The sequence below is a fragment of the Eumetopias jubatus genome, unplaced genomic scaffold (assembly GCF_037043125.1).
Source record: "Eumetopias jubatus isolate StellerSeaLion01/CBP00866 unplaced genomic scaffold, mEumJub1_p1.0 scaffold_4, whole genome shotgun sequence".
In the NCBI taxonomy this organism is placed as follows: domain Eukaryota; kingdom Metazoa; phylum Chordata; class Mammalia; order Carnivora; family Otariidae; genus Eumetopias; species Eumetopias jubatus.
In genome coordinates, this window is record NW_028274810.1 from 3,507,116 (window position 1) to 3,529,445 (window position 22,330).

General features: G+C 48.1%; 2 protein-coding genes across 2 annotated transcripts; both read left to right on the forward strand.

The window, feature by feature from the left end:
• The first annotated feature begins 372 nt into the window (after window positions 1-372).
• On the forward strand, window positions 373-8,009 carry MTMR11 (myotubularin related protein 11). Its single transcript, XM_028088336.2, has 17 exons — window positions 373-438; window positions 799-889; window positions 1,549-1,670; window positions 1,868-1,928; window positions 2,113-2,255; window positions 2,741-2,819; window positions 2,952-3,087; window positions 3,340-3,427; window positions 3,579-3,667; window positions 3,753-3,877; window positions 4,343-4,409; window positions 4,655-4,725; window positions 5,285-5,451; window positions 5,754-5,927; window positions 6,178-6,360; window positions 7,007-7,300; window positions 7,831-8,009. Exons 1-17 carry the CDS (start codon window positions 373-375, stop codon window positions 7,975-7,977), a joined length of 2,103 nt encoding a protein of 700 aa, XP_027944137.1. The 3' UTR covers window positions 7,978-8,009.
• Window positions 8,010-9,345: 1,336 nt separating this feature from the next.
• Window positions 9,346-13,618, forward strand: SF3B4 (splicing factor 3b subunit 4). Its single transcript, XM_028088400.2, has 6 exons — window positions 9,346-9,425; window positions 9,891-10,019; window positions 10,276-10,818; window positions 11,144-11,350; window positions 12,832-13,005; window positions 13,202-13,618. The coding sequence occupies exons 1-6, from the start codon at window positions 9,392-9,394 to the stop codon at window positions 13,387-13,389; spliced, it is 1,275 nt and encodes a 424-aa protein (XP_027944201.1). The 5' UTR covers window positions 9,346-9,391; the 3' UTR covers window positions 13,390-13,618.
• The last annotated feature ends 8,712 nt before the right edge of the window (window positions 13,619-22,330 follow it).

Below are 22,330 nucleotides of genomic sequence, written 5' to 3' on the forward strand. Positions count from 1 at the left end.
TAGGATCTGGGATTGGGGAAAGAATCTGGATATATTTTTTTCCCGTTACCCATTTTTTCCTCACCTTTTCCAGGCTCCTCCACTTTTTCGAAACTGTGTGTATTCCCCTTTAAGGGGCTGGGCATCTCTCCCGCCCTCTCCAGAGTCGACTGAAGTTTCCGAGGAGCCTCCTCTAGCTGGGTTGGACACACCTTTCAAAGACCCCTAATCGTGCTCCGTGCACCTCAAACGCTCCTTTCCCTGGTGCTGTCCCCTGCCCCTCTCCCTGACTTCCCTCTTCTCAACTACAAGATTCAGCCTCTCCCTAAGGGGCTTGAGCATCCTCAAGGTTTCCCACCCTTCACTGCTCCGTCCCCGGATGGAGCCAGAGAAATGTGGTGGGGGGGTCGGGGCCAGAGTTTCAACATCGCCCCCCAGAAGGCGGAGCCAGACATGGGGGTAAGGAGAGGACACTTGGGCTTGGGAGGGAAGGGCACCGTGGGCAGGAGGGTGTGAATGAGGAGGATATGGAGATAAAAGAGGGGCTAGGAAAGGAGCTCGAAGAGGAGGAGGGTGTGTCCCATATCCACTTCGCTTGATGGAGGTTGGTCTGTCTTTTTCACAGTCTCAAGTTCATTGTCTCATTATCCATTAACCAGCCCCTCCTTTTACTGTCTGCCAACTGGGTCCTAAGCTCCCCACAGCCGCTGATCTCAGTTTCCCCTGAGAGTCTGAGTGTAGGCCTCCAATGGTGGCTGCTGAGGTAATCCCAGATCGGGGGTTGGAGAGGCCTGGGGATTAACTTTACACCCTTCACAGCTCTCTGGACCAAAGTCTGTCCAGAGGACTGGGATGCTGGAGTCCAGGAGTTGTCAGCTTGGCAGTCACCTGGCCTCGGGATGCCTCCCAGGTAATAACTTCCCTTCCAATACTTCCAATCTCCAAAGACTCTTCCAAATTTCATCCTGCTCAAAGTTTGCTTCAAACCTCACCAAAGATACCTCTGTATTCCTCTGCTTGCTTAAAGTGCTTCTGTCTGAGGCTTGCTCTCTTCTCTGTCAGAGCTGGCTAGGAGCCGGGACCTTGATGGTCCCTCTTTTCCTGACTCTCTTACTCCCTTTTCTCATTTACTTATTCAAGAGGTATTTGAGTGCCTACTCTGTGCCAGGCACTGTTCTAAGCTCTAGAGTAAAAGAATACAAATGATCTCCTCCTAAGCTTTTGTTCTAGTGGAGTTAGGGGAGGATTTTATTTTTTTATTTTTTAATTTTATTTATTTATTTCAGAGAGAGAGAGAGAATGAGAGATAGAAAGCACGAGAGGGAAGAGGGTCAGAGGGAGAAGCAGACTCCCCGCCGAGCAGGGAGCCCGATGTGGGACTCAATCCCGGGACTCCAGGATCATGACCTGAGCCGAAGGCAGATGCTTAACCGACTGAGCCACCCAGGCACCCTAGGGGAGGATTTTAATCTTCCCTCTTTACATCCTCCTGTCTCAGAGGAGTAGGTGTATACCAGTGTGGGTGACACTGGGAATAGTCATAACCTGGCTTTCCCCCTTCCCCTGTAGGGGAGCAGATCCTAGCATGGGCCCCAGGGGTGAGGAAGGGGCTGGAACCTGAATTGCCTGGAACCCTGATCTGCACCAACTTGAGGGTCACCTTCCAGCCCTGTGGATGGCAACGGAGTCAGGTGAGATGGTGAGGGCAATGGAGAGGACAGTTAGTGAGAAATGGATTGGGGAGAGTAGAAGGATTTAGACAAGTGAGACAGGGAGAGTTATGCTTAAGGGGTTGTCGGGATTATCTCCAGGGAGGTTAGGGATTGCCAAGGTAGGACAATGAGCAAGATTTCAGATGTCTTTAGCATCAGTCATGTGCTTCCTCTAGGAGACTCCCCTGAGCAGTGAATATGATTTTGTCTTGGTCAACATTGGGCGATTAGAGGCTGGTGAGTGGGCGGGGGGTGTGGTGGGGGGTGAGGTGTTGGTGAAGGGGCTTACTGGGTGGCTCACCCTTCCTCATCCTTCCTCTATTCTCAGAGGGCAGCAGGGATGGAGGGGGATGGGCTGGAAGACTTCCTTGTAGAGGGACCCTGATCCATGGCTGCACTGCTTTCTAACTCTTGACTTCAGTGAGTGGCCTGTCCAGAGTCCAGCTCCTCCGTCCAGGGTCCCCACTTAAATTTACCCCTGAGGAGATCCTCATTCATGGCCGAGACTTCCGGCTGCTCAGAGTTGCTTTTGAGGCTGGAGGACTAGAGCCTCAGGCCTTTCAGGTAAGAGGCCTTCAACCCAAAGATGACTTCTCCCCTTAGAGCCTTAGGATCCTTTCCTTGGCATTCCTACTACTCCCCGATCTCCTAGGACCCCTCTCGTCCTTCTGTCTGCTTCTCTCCTCAAGGAGAGGCTAAAAGGCTGGGATAAAGGACAGTATAATGAGAGTAAGGGGCCTGAATTCTAGCCTGGCACTGCCGATTACCAGGAGTGTGACAGCAGGCAAGTTTCTTCCTTTGAGAAGCAGGGAGGGCTGGATGAGATTGTTCCAGAGATTGCTCGCAGAATTGACATTCTGTGATTCTGTGGTTCTGGATATGTTCTCCTGACCCCAGTCCCCACCACCTGTGGAAGCTCCCTTCCTTAGGGACTGTCTTCTCTCTTCTCTGTTGGTGGCAAAGACAGTTTGAACAACACATGGGTCCCATGTCCTCCTCTTCACTTCTTCAGTCTGAGCCAAAAGGCTGGGATGCCCTCTCCTCCACAGGTGACCATGGCCATTGTCCGAGCCAGAGCTCAGAGCAGTCAAGCCCAACAGTATGCAGGGATATCCCTGAGCAAGGCTGGTGAGTGAGGGTGCTTTAGGGTAGGGAAAGGGTAAAGAATCTGAAAGAGCAGAGGCTGGCTGAAGACAGTAGAGCTGAGACGCTCTCTCTGGTTCCTCTTCCTTTTTTTTCTGTGCTTCATTCCTGCCCTAGGCCAGAGTTCAGGGCCCAGAAAACCACCTATTCCCCTCTTGGAGACATCAGAAGACTGGGAGACTGAGCGGAAAAAGCAGGGGGCCGGGAGCTGGAGGGTCAGCCCTGTCAATGAGAGGTTCGACGTAGCCACCAGGTGATCCCTCAGGCCACCCCAACCCCCGCTGCCCTCCCAATCTTCCCACAGTTCTCAGATCCTCTAAAGCGAGGACTGCCCACAAACTCTAGCCTCTTACGGTATCCACAAAGCTATCCCCCTTACTGCCTAGATCTCTAAACCTGAGGTCCCTTGAAATAATCCCCTCCCAAGTGACTTCCTTGTAATGACAGGTCTGCATTATAATGAGTTCACTGAGCCAAGCTGTGACTGTAACTCTCAATTTCACAGCCTCCCCCGTTACTTCTGGGTCCCTAAGCGAACTTTGGACAGTGAGGTCAGGAGAGCATTTGGCCACTTCCATCAGGGCCGTGGACCGGTCAGTGTGGGGGCCAGGGTGATGGTTGGGGATTAGATGGTTATGGGAGGTCGGGGGGTGGGGTCATCGCGGAGGGAGATCAGGGTGGGGGCAGGATAGGGTGGGGCTAGCAGGTTCTCCCACGGTGATCCTAACCTCCCACCATCTGAAGCGCCTGTCCTGGCATCACCCTGGGGGCAGTGATCTTCTCCGCTGTGGTGGCTTCTATACAGCCAGCGACCCTAACAAGGAGGATATCAGGTGAGGGGAGGTTTGATGAGTAGAATCACGGGTTGGAGGTTCAGGACAGACTTGTTCCCTTACCTTGTGGCTTCTTCCCCTCCAGAGCAGTGGAGTCAATGCTCCAGGCTGGGCATTCAGATGTTGTCCTGGTGGACACTGTGGATGAGCTGCCTAGTCTTACAGATGTCCAACTTGCCCACTTGAAGCTGAGGGCCCTCTGCCTGCCTGGTGAGATAACCTCTGACCCCTACCCCCACGCCTAGGTCTGCCGACCCTAACCTGGTTTACCCTTTTGCCTGTTACAGTATGAGTAACCCTTCAGGCCAAAGATCCACAGTTTTCTGTTCAACTCCCACCTCCCACAGACTCACTGATTTCCTGTCTTCCTGTCCCCAGTGTATTCTTTTTTTTTTTCCAAACAGCTTTATTGAGATACAATTTACATACCATAAAATCCACCCTTCACCATCTTAAGTGTTCAGTGAATTTTATTACATTTACAAGGTTGACAACTGTCACTGCAATTATAATTGTAGTAACCTCATGGCCATTTATGGTTACTGTTCATTTCTATCCCCAGACATGGGTAACCACTACCCAACTTATTCTTAACCCTCAGGCTGCAAACCCCGAATCGTGAATCCTGAGTTCTCCTCATCTCTTTGTCCTTCTGACCGCTCTACTCTCTCTCAGATTCATCTGCGGCCGAGGAGAAATGGCTCTCAGCCCTGGAAGGAACACGATGGTTGGATTATGTCAGGTACTCCCTCATTTTCTAGCTATGACTTATATAATTCAACCCTCCCCAACCTTCTGTTAACTTGAATTCCTAAATAGCCTTCCATTAACTCTTCTCTTTGGTTTCCCAAGAAGACTCTTATTTGCTGCTCCTTAGAAGGAGAATGGGCAGAACTTTGGAGTCTGCCTCTTTTCCATTCCATGACCCATTACTCCCTTCTTCCAGGCTTATCATTCTTCTCTCCTCTTCCTCATCTGCCCCCTCAGGTCTTGTCTTCGAAAGGCCAGCGACATCTCAGTCTTAGTGACATCCAGGGTTCGCTCTGTAGTACTCCAAGGTGAGGTTCTTGGGTTAACCTACTCCATTCCTTCCTTTTTTCTTTACCCACCCAACTGGGAGGAAGATCTCTAAATCTTCCTTGTCCCCGTCTAGTACTGGGATCCTCCTCTCCTGTAACTAGGAAATACCCATGGGCCCCACTCATCCTTCAGTGCTGCCCCTGCCTCCCAGTAGTAGTAGTACTACTACTAGCTGTAGTGTTACTACAGCTTGTGGTCCCTAACAGCAGGGTTCTTCACCTTCTGTTCCCATCCTTCCATCAATAGATGGTGACTGGGTTGGAGTGGGAAGGACAGTGTGGAAGCTGGGTTGAGATTTATGATTTTGCCTCCTACACGTGAAGCTGGGTATTACTATCCAGGTGGAGTCTGTGAACTGAATCATTCAAGGTCTTTATTTTCTTTTCACTTCTGTTTGCCCTCTCTCAATCCTACCTAACCAAAACTTTCCTCCTCTGTGTCCCTCTCTTCTTCTTGCTACGTTTCCTTTTCCCATTTTCTTCTGCCCTAGTTTCTTGGCCCCTCCTTCTTTGTCCCTTCTCCCTCTTTGTCACCCAGAGCGCGGTGATCGTGATTTCAATGGCCTCCTCTCTTCACTCGTCCAGCTGCTTTCAGCCCCTGAAGCCCGAACACTGCTTGGCTTCCAATCACTAGTGCAGCGAGAGTGGGTGGCAGCTGGACATCCCTTCCTGACCCGACTTGGGGTAACTGGAGCCAGTGAAGAGGTAAGGTCATTTTGGGAGGGTATTGGGGGGAGATTATTACTAAGGATGTAAGGGGATGAGAAAACTATATAGTATAATCCACTGGAAGTAAAACTGGGTTAGAAGGATCCTGAAATTAGGTTAGGTTTGAAGGGAGACCTAGGTGAATGAGGCACCACAACCCCCTACTGCCCTCAATCCAGATTTCCATTCCCTGACTTTAGTGGCCCTGTTGGCTGTGTCCCTTGTCCCCCATCATTTTGTCATCCTCCCCCTTTAGGTGCCTACAATCCCTTCTAACCTCTCACTTTCCCTCTCCTCAGGCTCCAGTGTTTCTCCTCTTCCTTGATTGTGTCTGGCAGCTCCTCCAGCAGTTTCCAGCTGAGTTTGAATTCTCAGAGTTTTTCCTTCTTGCTCTTCATGACAGTGCCAGGGTTCCTGACACTCTCACATTCTTGAGAGATACTCCCTGGGAGCGTGGAAAGCAGAGTGGACAGGTCAGTGACTTCTGTTTTTGAGCTGCCTTTTCTTCTCCTTGAGAAATACCCTCTGAAGTTTAGTGTTGATTTATGGAAAGTGAGGTCTGTGGGTGGGAAAGGGGGAGGTTGGTGCTCATTCTCATGACGGGACTTTCACCCTACATCTGATTCCGGGAGGAAGAGGTGAGCCTTTCACAGTTTCTCTCCAGACTTGGGAAACAAAAAACTTGTTTGTTTAACCACCCTTTTTCTTGTTTCCTCTGTCCAGTTCAACTCCTATACACAAATCTATACTGCAGGGTACTCCCAACTCCCTGCTGGGAACTCTGTTAACCCACAGCTGTCTGTCTGGGACTGGGATTTACGCTACAGCAGTGAACAGATACTACAATTCCATAACCCTGGCTATGACCCGGAACACTGCCCAGATTCCTGGCTCCCTAGACAGCAGGTGAGGTGTCTTCCTAAGTTCCTCTGACTTTCTCACAGGCTCATTCTACTAGATAGGGAGAAGTAGAAAGACACGGTGTCTTGAGTTCCCCAGGGAAAGCTGCCCCACACTTCTGTAGCTGTCACTTAGTCTCTGACTGTCCCCAGGAAGGCAGAAATCCTAGAATAGCACAGAGGATTGTCCTCATCTTTATTAGTTTTTCTATCTCTTACATTTTTTTTTAAGATTTATTACTTATTTTAGAGAAAGAGAGCATGTGAATGTCAGTTTGGGGGTGGGGCATAGAGAATCTCAAGCTGACCCCCATTGAGCGAGCGCAGAGCCCGTTGTCGGTCTGGATCTCATAACCCTGAGATCATGACCTGAGCTGAAATCAAGAGTTGGATGCTTAACTGACTGAGCCACCTAGGCAACCCCTTTCTTACACACATTTTATAAGTTTCCCTAAAATTGACTTTAATCAGACCTGAGGCCTAGTTTGAAGCCTAATGAAGGAGTACAGAAAGAGTTCTCAGGGGGAGTCCTGTAGTTTGATCACTAATACAGTGTGAGTAGATGGCAGGTAGACATGGCTTCCTGACCCAGTTTGGTGTAAGTGGGGTCATCTGGTTTCTAGGTTGCCAGTTGATTTCTCTTTTCCCTTTAGCCAAACTTCATGGTTTCTGGACCCCCCAGTTCTGTGTGGCTCTTCTCCAGAGGGGCTCTGACCCCCCTGAATCAGCTCTGTCCTTGGCGGGACAGTCCCTCCCTGCTGGCAGTCTCTTCTCGTTGGCTCCCTCGACCTGCTATCTCCTCTGAAAGCCTGGCTGATCAGGAGTGGGGACTCCCCTCACACTGGGGAGCTTGCCCTTTACCCCCAGGGTTGCTGCTGCCTGGGTATCTGGGACCCCAGATCAGGCTGTGGAGACGCTGCTACCTGAGGGGAAGGCCTGAGGTCCAGGTAAGGAGGGAAGACAGGGCTAGGGATTGGGAGTGGGAGAAGGGGCTTGACTGCTAAGCCAAATGTTCTGGGAGAAACCAGATGTTTTTAGGAGCTGGAAAAGCAAGGGTCTGGGGGGATTGAGGAGTGAAGTACCATTCCTGTTGGTATCAGAGTGGATAGGCTTGGGAGTGTGTATGTATGGGAAAGACTGCTTGTGGTTCTGATCAAGTAGAACCTAGGGCATAGTTGGAGGGGAAAAGAGAATTAAAGATGCCAGAGGTGATGGGAACTAGACTTACCATGGGGATCACTTTGTAAGGTATACAAAGATCACCTTTTTTGTATAAAATTGTATAAAAGTATAATTTTATAAAATTTTATAGAAGTATAAAAAAGCACTAGGATGTGCACCCGAAACAGGATATTGCATGTCAATTATAATAGTAATAATAATTTAAAAAGATACCAGGAGTAACGGACAGATCTCAGAAACAGGGAGCTAGAGCTGTAATAATATTCCTCTCTGCCTTTCTTCACCCCCTCCCCAGAAAGGCCTCTCAGCTCCCACAATCTCTGGCCTCCAGGATGAGCTATCCCATCTTCAGGAGCTTTTAAGGAAATGGACACCAAGAATATCTCCTGAGGATCATTCCAAGAAAAGAGATCCAAATACCATTGTCTCCCAATCCCGTTGAAATCGCTTTTTTATGGGCACGGCAGAGGGTGATCTGGGGTGAGGGAGGGTTCTTTTTAATCTTCCAATTTTTCTTATCTGTTCTTGCTGTCTCAGCTTTTGACACTCCAGCCCTCAACAAGCTCACTGACCTGGCTTTCCGTTGCAGATGGGTGGCGCTAACCTCCCAACAAGAGTTGCCCTGTTCTGTTTCGTTCTTCGAGATAGGTTTCTTAGGATTTCAGGAATTAAGAAACAAAAGCAATCCAGAATACGATTACCTTTGTTTTTTTTCAGGGCAATTCTATCCCTTTGGATATCCAGCTGTTAAAATTGTGAGATGAGAGATGCTGTTCATCAGTTCTAACAAGATGGCCTACAGAACTCATTCTCACCTCCTCTTGCTGCTTCTGTAATTCCAGTTTCTGTTTCTTCCCTTTAGTTTTCTATGCGTATGCAGTGGGTATGGGAGGCACCCTGTCTCTGCCAATTGTATATTTTGTAGTAACATTTCTATTTAAGGAGTTCATTAAAAACAGTATTTATACACGGTGCTGGCATTACCTCTTGTGTCTGAATAAAAGATCCTAGGTAAGAAATTGATGGGTATGAACCGGAAGAGGATGGGACCCATTTTATTGTTAAGGAAATATGGGGATAGGTCAGACGAAGTCCAACTGCAACTTTTTAGAGAAGACGGGGCGAAGAACATCCCAAGACACTGTCGCTGGGCCCGGGGTGTTCTGGCGGTTGAAACTGAGGCCCCTGGACTCCAATGTCAACCACCCCTCAGCTTTGGTCACACTTCATGTCTGGGCCGCAGGTTTCCATCACCCCCCCATTCAATAGGACTAGGTGAGCTCGGACGTCTCCCCAACTCAGACGTTCCGCAAACCTCTCCCCTGAGGAAAAACGAAACGCCTCAAGCCCAGGGTGGGGCCGAGGCCGCCGCTGCCCATAGGCGCGGGCCAGGGTGGACGGCTCCCTCCGTGACCTAAGACAGCCGAATCCTTAGGATGGGGGGGGAGGCTTCCTCAGCACACCCTTATTCGGGGAACAAAAGAAGGATCGTTTGCCAACAAAATATTTTTTAAAAAGTCAAGTTTTGTTCTTTTGGCCTCCGAATTTACATTTTTGAGAGCACTGCGATCCTTTAACGCCTAGCACTGCCTTAAGAAGGTCTGGGAATTTCCATTCCGCCTTCCTCGTTTTGACCCCTCGCAACGGCAACTCCGCACAGGACCAAGCGCCGGAGAAACAGGTTCCACGAGTCGCGTCTTCTCCACAATTTCTAAGATGGCCGCGGCCACTTCCGGCTCCTCCCCCGCCACGGGCCCGCCCACCACCCTCACGACAGCCTTCGCCCCGGAAGTGGAAGTAGTGACTGCGGTCAGAGGGCGGGATCGCTGCCTGGAGACGGCGGGAGCTCTTTCGCCATGGCGGCCGGGCCGATCTCCGAGCGGAACCAGGGTGATTGGAGGGGGAACCCGGAATGGGCCCAGGGGAGCTGGGAGGCCTCGACTAGGGCCAGCGGTGTTTTCGCCGGGTCTGGAGATCGGATTCCCCCGGAGGGCGGGAGACCGGCTCCCGTGCCTGCTGGGGGCGGGGTGGCCGGGTGCAGGCTGAGGCCCGTAGGTGTGATGCTCTGCCCAATCCCCTCTGGCTTCTCATTCAAAAAAAAAAAACAAAAAAAAAACAAACGAACAAACAAAAACCAGAAACAAAGCAATTGACGGAGAATTTGCAGCAGAACCTTCGGTTAGACTTAAGGTTCTCTAGTTCTGGAATGAAGGAGGTGTAAGGGCTTTAATCTAACTTTCTTTTTTTTCTCTTTTGCTCGTATACCCCATCTCCACTCCCATTTCCCCGCCCGTCACCTCCTTGTTTCCTGTCATTATCTCATCCCTGCCCTAATCTCCTGCTCCTATCCTCCAGATGCCACTGTCTACGTCGGGGGCCTGGACGAGAAGGTTAGCGAACCATTGCTGTGGGAGCTATTTCTCCAGGCAGGGCCAGTAGTCAACACCCACATGCCAAAGGATAGAGTCACAGGTCAGCACCAAGGTGAGTATATGACAAGAGGTGTGTTTACGTACTGGTGGGACAAACTGTGCCTGGAGGATTCCAGAAGTTTTCGTAGCTGTTTGGAATGAATCACCTGCAGGTTCTTCCTTTTAAGTGTAGCTCACAGTTTGCTTCTGGAACCATTCTCAGTTGAAGTGAGGTGGTTATTTCATGTTCTTTGTGTTTTGGAAGGTGAATGAGTTATACCCCATTTTGAATCACTTAAGTTGTTAATCTCCACTCTTCTGCTTCCCAGGCTATGGCTTTGTGGAATTCTTGAGTGAGGAAGATGCTGACTATGCCATTAAGATCATGAACATGATCAAACTCTATGGGAAACCAATACGGGTGAACAAAGCATCAGCTCACAACAAGAACCTGGACGTGGGGGCCAACATTTTCATTGGCAATCTAGACCCGGAGATTGATGAGAAGCTGCTTTATGATACTTTCAGCGCCTTTGGGGTCATCTTACAAACCCCGAAGATTATGCGGGACCCTGACACAGGCAACTCCAAAGGTTATGCCTTTATTAATTTCGCTTCCTTTGATGCTTCGGATGCAGCTATTGAGGCCATGAATGGGCAGTATCTCTGTAACCGCCCTATCACTGTGTCCTATGCCTTCAAGAAGGACTCCAAGGGTGAGCGCCATGGCTCAGCAGCTGAACGCCTTCTGGCAGCCCAGAACCCACTCTCCCAGGCCGATCGCCCTCATCAGCTGTTTGCAGATGCACCTCCTCCACCCTCAGCCCCCAATCCTGTGGTATCATCACTGGGGTCCGGGCTTCCTCCACCAGGTAAAGCTTTTATTCAAAATATTTTTGTCTTGGGTTTGGGGTATGGTGGGGGTGGGGCAGGAGGAAGGAAAAAGAACTGGATAAAGGGGGACGTGGAGTCAGTAGGTGATGAGAAAAGGAGTGAGGTGCAACAGTTGTGGTGGGGAAGAAGGTTGTTGACTTGAGGAGGCTGAAGTTGTTCAGAGTTGTCTAGTATTGCTTCTGACTTTAGAGAGCCTGGAGGAAGGGAAGGGAGCTTATCCTGCCTGAAGAGGCCAGATTGAACAGGCTCTCTAAAGACGTTCTCTCCTTACTATCATTAACTCTTCTTCCATTTCCTCTATAGGCATGCCTCCTCCTGGGTCCTTCCCACCCCCAGTGCCGCCTCCTGGAGCCCTTCCACCTGGGATACCCCCAGCTATGCCCCCACCACCTATGCCTCCTGGGGCTGGAGGACATGGCCCACCATCAGCAGGAACCCCAGGGGCTGGACATCCTGGACATGGACACTCACATCCTCACCCATTCCCACCGGGTGGGATGCCCCATCCAGGTGGGTGTTCTTTGTTGGGGAAGGGAGGGATGAGCCTGGTGGAGGAGCTCTATTGCCACTTATGGTGTTGCTGTTGTCCCTCAGCAATAATAATAATAGATAGTCCCAGAGCTCTACTTTTCTTCAGACATTAGTTTATAAAAAACACAAAATACTGCTCTCTGTTTACTTTAACAACTACCACCCTGTCTCCATCTCTTATGTAAGTTTTTCCAAAGAGTACAACTGTGTTTGCTGTTTTTTCCCTTTAACTTTTACTTCATTTCTCTCCTGACTTCTCCCCCAAAGCAGTAACCTAATTGTCAAATCTAGGGGGCGCTTCCATTCCTTATCTGGTTTGCCCTTTGGTGTACCTGAAACTGGGCATGTCATCCTTCTTGAAAATCTTGTCCCTTGGTTTTTCTGGATTCTTCATCTATATCTGATTCATTAATCTTAGCCACCTTAATAGGCTTTTTTTCCCCTTCTCCATGTAGCTAGGTTTTTGTATTTGGTTCTCTTTTCTGCATAGTTCCATTACTTGTACACTGATGCCTCCTAGATATGTGTCTCTGGTCCATGACCCTTAATCCTACTGCCTGATGATGGACAGCTCCACTTTTCTGTCCTTCCCTTCAAACCAGTTCTTCCTCTAGTATTCTTTGTTTTCAGATGCTTAATTCAGAAATCTGGGAACTATTTTTAACAACTTGCTATCACCCCACTCTAGATACCAAGTCTTATTAATATTTCTGGCATTGGCCCCTACTGCCAGTGCCCTAGTTCATGCCCCCTCATACTCATTATTTCACACCTAATTTATTGTAGTAATTTTCTAACATTTTGACTCCAGTTTCCATACTTTTGATCCACTTGCACAGAGTAATTTTTCTAAAACACAGTTGTTCACACACCTTAGCTCAAAATTCTTCTGTTGCTCCCTTTTACCTACAGAGTCAAACTTGTCACCATAGCATCTAGGCTTTTCATGATCGGTGTCTGCCAGTTACTCCCATGACTACATGCTGCTCTTTATTTCTGAGTTACTGGTTTTCCCTGAGCATACTATGCTGTTTGATGCCCCTGTGATTTGCACATGCTAATGTTTCCTGCCTGGGGTGTTCTAGTCCACTCTCTTGTCCACTTGAAAAATTCTTACTCATTCTTTAGAATTAGATCTTTACTCAGACAGTGTCTCTGCTACCTTCCCAAATCCTGTCGGTGGAATAATCACTCCATTTGTTAACATACTTCTGCAGCACTGTTATAGCGTCTAAATCACGGAAGGGGCAAGTGAAGTGGGTGAGCAGTTGATTGGGGGGGCAGTTGATTTGTTTGTACCCTTGGAATGGGGTTGAGGATAAAGGCACCCTTTACCAGCCTTATTTTCCGTACTTCTGATGTCACTTCTTTCTCAATTTTGTTCTCTTCTTTTCTCCATTTTCTTTGCTGTCTGTATTCCTTTTGTCTCTTTTCTCTTTGTGTGTGTTTTGTTCTCACAGGGATGTCTCAGATGCAGCTGGCCCACCATGGCCCTCATGGCTTAGGACACCCCCATGCTGGGCCCCCAGGCTCTGGGGGGCAGCCACCACCCCGACCGCCACCCGGAATGCCTCATCCTGGACCTCCTCCGATGGGCATGCCCCCTCGAGGGCCTCCGTTTGGATCTCCCATGGGTAAGTAGGCTCTAGCCACCTTCCTCATCCTCGAGTATCATAGTCTTGCAGCTTCCTTTGTCACAGCCCCGTCCCTTGCCCTTTCTTTTATTTCCAGTTCTGCTCATGGTCTCCCTGTCGGTGTTCTCCATACATTCGCCCAACATCAGCACTTCCTTTTTCTTGCCTTGACTGACTTTTCTTTTTCTTTGTGCAGGTCACCCAGGTCCAATGCCTCCACATGGGATGCGTGGACCTCCTCCACTGATGCCTCCTCATGGATACACTGGGCCTCCACGACCCCCACCCTATGGCTACCAGCGGGGGCCCCTCCCTCCACCCCGTCCCACCCCCCGGCCTCCAGTTCCCCCTCGTGGCCCACTTCGAGGCCCTCTTCCTCAGTAATTTCTCATTCTCTTGCCTCCTGTTCTATCTTCCCAATATTTTTTCAATTCCTTGGACCAGTCAGAGTTGCTCTAGCTCCCTATGGCTAAGGCACTAATCCCTCTCAGGCCTTTTTTTTTTTTTTTCCCCTTATGTGTAATATTTTTCCCAGGAGGTTTTATTTTTTTTCTATGTTGGTCCTAAGTGTTTTGCAAATGCACAGAGAAAATAAAACTAAACTTGTTTATTCTTCGTGCTGTTTTCCTTGGCAGAGTAACTTCTCTCTTTTCTCTGTGAGGTCAGTATGTTGGGAGAGGAATGGTAAGGTAAGAGTAAGGATGCTTAATTGCATTTTTTTTTTTTTTTTAAGATTTTATTCATTTATTTGACAGAGAGAGACACAGCGAGAGAGGGAACACAAGTGGGGGGAGTGGGAGAGGGAGAAGCAGGCTCCCCGCGAAGCAGGGAGCCTGATGCGGGGCTCGATCCCAGGAGCCTGGAATTATGACCTGAGCCGAAGGCAGACGCTTAACGACTGAGCCACCCAGGCGCCCCTGCTTACTGCATTTTTAAAAGGCTACGTTTAGTTTATAAGCTGAGATCCAGTAGCCATGACACAGGGTGATTGTGACCATGATGCGAGGACAGAAGTGAAGTTCCTGGAGATAGTGCCGGCAAGGATACGAGGTGACGTGCGCAAAGCCACCTGTCTCAGCACTGTATGTAATGACAGTAGGCTGGAAGCAACTCTCCTATCCGTCGGTAAGGAACTGGTTGAACAAACTGGTAAATCTACATAGCAGCAGTAAAAAAGAGTGAGGAAAGACTACGTACTGTTTTGGAGAGCTCTCCAGCATACATCAAGTGAAGAAAGTACCAGAACAGAATGTGTAGTATGCTACCTCATCCAAGAGGTGGTACGTGATCTATACATTTATTTGTATTTTAAAAATAGATAAACCAAAAATGAGTGGAAATTGATATCATTGGGGTGGGGTGATATGGAGGAAAGCCAGATTTCTCCAAGCATACTATGTTAAACTTGGTTTCCTTTGACACCGTATAAACAAATGTCTTACATAATTGCAAAACCGTTGAAGTTGGGACCGTAGGAACTCAGTAAACCTTCATTTTCTTCCATTCTTTACCTTCAGACATCATGGATAAGGGATTTGGATCTTATTCCTATTTTTTTTTTCTCATTCTCAGTCCTTCCAGACCTGACTTCCATCCTATTTAAGTCTGTGTTCAAAGACAACAGTAATTAGACCAAATCCAATGGCCTTCTTTCTGTTCTTTGTTGCATTTAATCCTCTGATATCGCCCTTTTCCTAAAGCTCTTTTTCTGGTCTATGTACCCGTGAACTTTCCTGAAGTCTAGGCAAAAAAAGGTGAAAAAGGTGAGCCTGCCCCTCGTTCTCTTGCCTCGTTCTCGTTCACGTGACCTGATGGCTAGGAGACCTCCGCGGGTGGCAGCTGAGTAATACAAAGATGAGCAAGGCAGTTCTGTTCTGCTCTTACCAAGGGAGTAGGCCCGACACCTAAGAGATTATTATGAAACAAAACATTTTGAGAGCATGAGGAAGGGTATCTAACCGGGCGTGAAAGTCCACGAAAACATCTGGGAAAAAAGGGGTACATTTGCATGTAATCTTAAAGGAAGGGTAGAAGTTCGCCGGGTGGTGAAAGGGAAGCTCATTCCAGATGGACGGGATGTTTCTGAGTGGAAGCAGAGATTGCTGGATGGCGCAGTAGATAATGCCCCGGATTGGGTGTCGGAGCTGGCTGGGGGGCTCCCAGGGATCAGCGCTTCCCTTCCCTTTGTCGCCTGGCGGAGAAGCTGCTTCGGGCCGGAAGCTACCGGCTCAGGAATTCTTGCCGTCCAGGCTCTGCTTAGCAGCCCAAAGTGCTGAGGGAATTCCCACGTGAGCGCCACTGTCACGCACGCTGTTTGCAGGAAGCTGCTGTTCACGAGGGGAAGCCACAGTGGGGATTTAAGCAAGGGAGTGACAGGTTTGCAGTTTGGAACGGCGGGAGCAGTGGGGAGAAAAGATCTGAGAAGATTGGGGGCAAGGCGCCAAGTTGGCCATTTGGCAATAATCCGGGTGAGAGATGAAGTCCTGAAGGAGGGCTGTGATAGGAGCCGGGGTGGAGAGGAAGGGATATGTCGTCGGCGAGGTATTTAAAAGGCAAAATAGCAGGATGAGTCCGAATGGATGTTGGGAAGTGAAAGGGAGAGTGGAATCAGCACAAGAGTATGCGGCAGGAAGAATTTTGGGGAGCGGGATGGAAATGGTAAGTTCAGTTTTGGGTCTGTTGGCTTTGAGGTGAGTTGACACAGGCAAGGGGGGTCATCTAGTGGATAGTTGTCAAGATTCGGCATGATTATTTCACACGGTGGATGGCTAAGGATGCCAGGCTTCTGAATCGCAACGGGCTTAATGGACCTCTTCATTTCGAACAGAGCTGTGCTCCGCAGTTGCTTGGCTGCGGCGGGAGGCTGAGGTCCCGCGGGGCCCCGGGCGCCCGAGGCCGGCGCTGCAGCAGCGCCAGGCGGTTGCGAGGCTTTGCCTCAGCCTCCGTGTCCTTTCGGCCTCCACGGCGTCTGTCCAATGAACTGACTTCCAGCTGATCCTCCGCGAGGACTTCCGTGACGGCTACCCTCCAGCCGATGATTTCCGGCCGGCTTTTTCGCCTAAGCGCCTGTGTGGTATTTTCGGCTGCTACCTGAGAGACGGCGCGTGGACCGCTCCGCAGCGTCACAGAGCGCATTCGTGCCTTTGCGGAATTCCCTCCCGCCTTCGCTCTTCGGAGCCACCGTTGCCTCAGGCGCTCACGCTCAGCATCTCCGCGCTCTCATTCAGTCAGCACTAATTTTGGAGTGCCTCCTCCAGCCGCTGAGTTTGACTCCCCCCCCGCCCCGGCGCTCTCTCCCGCCCCCGCCCCCGCCCCCGCCCCCGCCCCCGCTGTTTCAGGCGCCTGACTACGTTGCTCCTACATTTCCTTACCTCACTTCACACACGTTTGTTACCAAACCAGGGGTTTTCAACTTTTTTTATTATTGCCCCCTCTCACGCCCACCACGAGGCATTCTTTTCAAATTGCCCTCCCTCATGCATGAAATTTTAATATCACAGTTATGCTGTATGTCTGTTTATGTACTAGGGCCCTTTGCCGGGGGGGGAACACAAACCACTGTTGCAGCTAAGATTCCTGCCGCCCCAAACTAGTTTTTGACCCCTGGGCGGGGGGTGGGGAGGTGATGCCACCCCTATTAAGAATGCATGCTCTAGACGAGGGGTCCTTAATATTTTACGGGCTACAGACAGTCCTTTGAGACTATGACAAAAACTATGGAACCTACCCAAGAAAAACATTTGCATATGTATCCAATATCCTGAAGCAAAAATTCCCCAAGGTTCATGGATCCCAATCTAAGAATCCCTGTATTACACTGAACCCTTAAGGAATCTCATTCTCTTAAACTATTTCTTGAGAGTATTGGAAGGTACCTGGGGTATACAATAATAATTGTAAAAATAATAACAGCTAATACTTACTGAACTCTTACTAATATGCCAGGTACTGTCCTAAGGATGTTATCTGCATTATCTCCGTTAATCCTCATAACAATCCCCTGAGGTAGGTTTTGTTATTACCCCCATTTTAAGATCAGGAAACTGATACTAAGTTACCTGACCAAGGTCACATGCTAAGAAATGAGAGAGGCAGTAACTCAACCAAGATCTGCCTGAACCCTAGAGCCAATTGCGCAGTCATATTATACTATATTATATTTACTGAAATAGATACTTGTTGAATGAATGTTTTCCTTTGCTACTTGTCAGCTTTTTAAAAAAGATTATTCATGAGAGAGAGGCAGAGGGAGAAGCAGGCTCCCCGAGGAGCAGGGAGCCCGATGGGGGACTTGATCCCAGACACTTAATCGACTGAGTCACCCAGGCACCCACTTAACAGCTTTCTTATAAGATATTCCCTCTTTAACCGGGTTATAAACACCTAAAGGACAGGAGCTTTTTTTGTGCATCACTTGTTAGCATCTCTCCCTGGAACTTTATGGTATCTTAGAGGTGCCGTCATTGACCCTGTTTTGTCCCTTTACTCTCCCCATCCTGACAATCTCATGTGTTTAGAGTGTGGCGGGTAGAAGCAGGGATGGAATGCAGGGAGGCGGCTGATGTGAAGTAGCCAATTTGATGGGTAAGTGGGCAAAGAAACTGTACCAGGAAGTTTTATAAGGCAGTGGTTAAAAACCCTGGAAAGCTCTAAAACCCAGAGCTATGAAGCCAGAGACCTAGATACTGTATGAATCTACTTCTATGAAACTCTAGAAAAGACAAATCTAATGTATGGTGACCAAAGGAGATCAGTGGTTGCCAGGGATGGGGATATTGACTGCAGAGGGGCAAGGGCATTTTCAGGGGCAAAGGAAATGTTCTTAATCTTGATCAAGGGGGTGCTTACATGGGTGTTAAAACCCATTGTTAAATTAAAACCCATTGTTAAACCCATTGTTAAAACCCATTGAACTGTATGCTTTAAATGGATGCATTTTAAAAAAGTTTTTTTTAAATATTCTATTTATTTATTTGACAGAGAGGGAACACAAGCAGGGGGAGTGGAAGAGGGAGAAGCAGGCTCCCCGCCGAGCAAGGAGCCCGATGTGGGGCTCGATCCCAGGACTCTGGGATCAGGAACCTGAGTTGAAGGCAGACACTTAGCCGACTGAGCCACCCAGGCACCTCAAGTGGATATGCGTCTCAAGTGAAAGCATCAGGGCTCTGAGTCTATATTGCCTAGGTTCCAATCCTAGTTTTGCCACTTCTGAGTTGTGTGATTATATCAAGTTACTTAGGCATTCAGGGCCTCAATCTCGTCTGTAAATGGTGATTATCTCATAGGGTTAATTGGGAGGTGGGTAATGTGGTCAGTATAAAGTGGTCAGAAAAGTGTCCATGTCAGGTAAATGCTCATCATTACCACATACCCACTTACCACCTCCTGGGCCATAGTCTTATTTCCCCCTCCTAATATAAGCTGTTGTGGAAAAGAGACAAAACATGGGGCCACTCTCAGTAGGCAATTGACTTACATCCCTTCAAACAAATTTTTTACCTATTAGTTCAACACTCATATTTAGTGGGAGTAAGCAGACATTTATCACAGGCACTAAAGGTAATAATCTTTAACCTATTTGGAATGCTCTTTCATTAAGTTTACTTAATGGGGGCGCCTGGGTGGCTCAGTTGGTTAAGCGACTGCCTTCGGCTCAGGGCATGATCCTGGAGTCCCGGGATCGAGTCCCGCATCGGGCTCCCTGCTCAGCAGGGAGTCTGCTTCTCCCTCTGACCCTCCCCCCATCTCATGTGCTCTCTCTCTCTCAAATAAATAAATAAAATCTTTAAAAAAAAAATAAAAGTGTCTACTTAATGGATCCCGGGGATATAGCAGTAAATATGCCAGAGGAGATCCCTTAGAACCGACAATCTAAGAAGGAGAAGGCAAAAAATTAAAAAAGTAAATAAATAAAAATAATAATTTTAGAGAGGGATATCTTGTAAGAAGAAACAATAAAGCAGGATGATAGGATAGTACTGGGGAGGGAGAGGGTCGTCTGAAGAGGTGACTTTTTAGTGAAGGCCTGCATGATACGGCAAAGATCTGGGAGAAGGGAGTCCTAGGCAGTGGGACCCCCAAGTGCCAGGGTCCTCTGCTGCGTCTGCACTGGGCATGTTGGAGGCACAGCAGGGAGACCAGTGAGGCGGAAGCAGAGATACGAGGAAGAAGGTTGGGGAGGCAGGTGGGGCCAGATCCCACAAGGCCTTTTAGGCCTTGATTAGGAGTTTGGATATAATTCTTTGTACAGTGGGAAGGCACTGGAGGATTTAAAGAAAGGGGAGTGGTAAAATCTCGTTAAAACTTTCTCTCAAAATTGCAGTGTAACATATTCAAAAAAACACATAGGTCTTAAGTGCATTTTTACCTACGTACCACCCATAGCCCTTTAACCACCCTTTAGATCAAGATGTTAGTACATTTCCAGCACCCAGAGGGCTCCCTTGTGCCCCTTCACAGTCCATTTCCACTTCCTGGTGGTAGCCTCTACTTTCTCCATCGCTGTAGATTAATATGCTTTTCCTTGAACTTGGTATAAATGGAATCATATAGTGTGTGTCTTTTTGGTCCAGCTTCTTTTGCTCAGTCTTTTGTTTGTGAGATCTTTTTATCCCATTGCATATAGTATTTCAGTCTCTTTAAAATTTGCCATGTAATATTCCCTATATGAATATACCACAATTTGTTTATCTAAGTTTAACCATTCTTTGGCTGATAGACATTTGAGGTTTTTGAATATGATGAATGAAGCTGCTAGGAAAATACCCATGCCTGTCTTTTTTGTGGGACATACGCACTCATTTCTCTTGGGAGAGTATCTGCTGGATCAGATTTGATTTTAGAGGATCACCCCGACCACTGAGAATAATGGGTTTTAGCAGAGCAAGACTGGAAGTAGGGAAATCAGTTAAGAGGCTGCCGTGGCAAAGGATAAGATGATGGTGGGTTAGACTAAGGGGTAGTGGAGAAGTGACAGATTTCAGGATATATTTTGAAATGGGGCCAACAAGACTTGATAAAAAAAGGAAACAAGGATAACTCCAAGGTTTCTGGCCTGAACGCCTTGGTGAAGAGTTAAGACCTCAGTCCGAAGTTTGTTTACACATACTACATTTGAAATGCTAAGGAGATATCCATGCAGTGATATTGAGTTGACAGATGGGAGATTTTGAATTTGGGCTTGGTGGAAAGGTCTGCAAGTCACGGGACTATCTGAGCTGACTAGGATAGAGCAGGTGGAAGGGGGGAAAAGGGGCAGGACTGATACCTTAGGAACTCTTATGTTAATGGACTCAGCAAAGAGACAATGAAGGAGTAGCTGGTGGGGTGCATGGGTCTGTGGTTCCTGGGAAAAATGATCCAGTCTTTCCTCAGAACTGGAAAAATATATACGTTTCTCTCTATGACTATAGGATTTCTATTTTAGCAAGTAATGGATGAGTGGAGAGTATGCAAAGTCACCTTAAAGAGAAGAACCAGCTCCCTGCCAGCAAGAAGATTTGGCTGTAACCTAACTGAAAATATTAACATATTTAAATAAAGAATGTATCAAGCTGAAGAGAGGTCAGCAATGGAAGCCTAGTAAAGGGAGAGTCCCTGAGGCCCATACGGGCACAGACTTTCTAAATACCATCCTGGAAACAGTGCTTTAGCCAACAGAATTAGAGTAGTCCAGGAGTTATTGGCAAGGTTGCCCATAGAATAGAGATGGGGGTGGAGAATTGTAGCCAAGAAGAATTTTCTGAACCCATTGGCACGACTCCTTACTGGGGATGGCCAGATGCCATTAAAGATAAAAATATTCCTGTTCAATTATGTCATTGTGCATTTATATGTTGACATTCTGATTCTGATTTGGCTTAAAGAAGAGAATGTGCTGGATTTGAGTCTGAGCAACAGTAAAATTTCTCATGGTAAATTAATACTTCTGTATCATGGATTCGTATTTCAGTAGATTGTAAACTTCGTTGGCACAGTCAAGTATTTCCAAGATGTAGCTTTGAGTGTGTGAAACCCAGGCCCACAGCCCTGTGAAAAATGACATAACGGGAGCCATTTTTAAAAATTGAGCCAGAACAGTCATTTCAGAGGAACTGCCTTGCGCATCCTGTTTCCTAAACCTTTGACCTGGGCCAAACTGCCAACAGTCCAAGACATCCACAGGAACGAGAAAATCTCATTTGAAAAAACTGATAAAAGTGAACTTTTGCCTAGTGACCACTTCACATGACCAGTCAATGAAGTACAAATCTAGCCCTGCTTATCAGCACCAATGAACCTCTTCTTAAAAGCAACTTATCTAGGGACCCCTGGGTGGCTCAGTCAGTTAAGCGTCTGCCTTCAGCTCAGGTCCTGATCCTAGGGTCCTGGGGTCAAGTCCCACATCAGGGCTCCTTGTTCGGCGGGGAGCCTGCTTCTCCCTCTGCCTGTTGGTCCCCCTGCTAGTGTGCTCTCTCTCTCTGACAAATAAATAAATAAATAAAATCTTCAAAAAAATAAAAGCAACTTATCTAATCTTCCTTTTTCCCCCCAATAAAAACCCTGAGTCCACCTCCTGTAATTGGGACACTGTTTGGGTTTCAACCTAAGTCTATGTACACTGAATTGCAATTCTTTGATCCGAAATAAACACTTCACCTTTTGAACTGGTTTCTTGTTTTTAGACTGACATTCCTGTTAGTGGTACATTCAACACTGCAAATCCCACCTGGAGCTCTCTCGGGACGCAGCCTGCCAGGCCTCTCCATGTACCATGTTTCTGCATTCTGAAACCTCCATGTTTAGTAAGGTAGAATCACACACTATTAGATCTGAAAGCGAGCCGATGCAGCATCTAGTCCAAGCGCGCCATTTTCCAGATGAGAAAACTGAGGTTCACAGAAGCAGAGAACCTGAGCAAGAGCCCACAGCTTACCGAAGTGAGAACCCAGGTCAGAGCCTCTGGTCAGTGCTCTGTCCAAAATATCTTAAGCCCTCACCTAGAATAGGTAGACACATTCAGTATATATATATATATCTCCCCAAACCACAGGGCTCCCCTCACCTCTGGAGCAGGGTCAGTCACCGAGTGGTATGTCTGGGATCTCTGAGCCCAGGTTATTGGTACAGGGTCAAGGGAAAGAACTGAAACCAGTTCACTCCTTCCTGCCCCAGAAGCAGAAGTGTGTGTGTATGTGTGTGTGTGTTAAAAAGAATTGGATGGAGCATCGAAGGAGTCCCTTTTTGAGTCATTGGAGCAAATGAATAGAAGGGTTAATGTCCAGTTGGTTAGGCCTGTAAACCCCCCTCAGCTTCCCCTACTCACCTCTGCTGCCACCAACTGAAT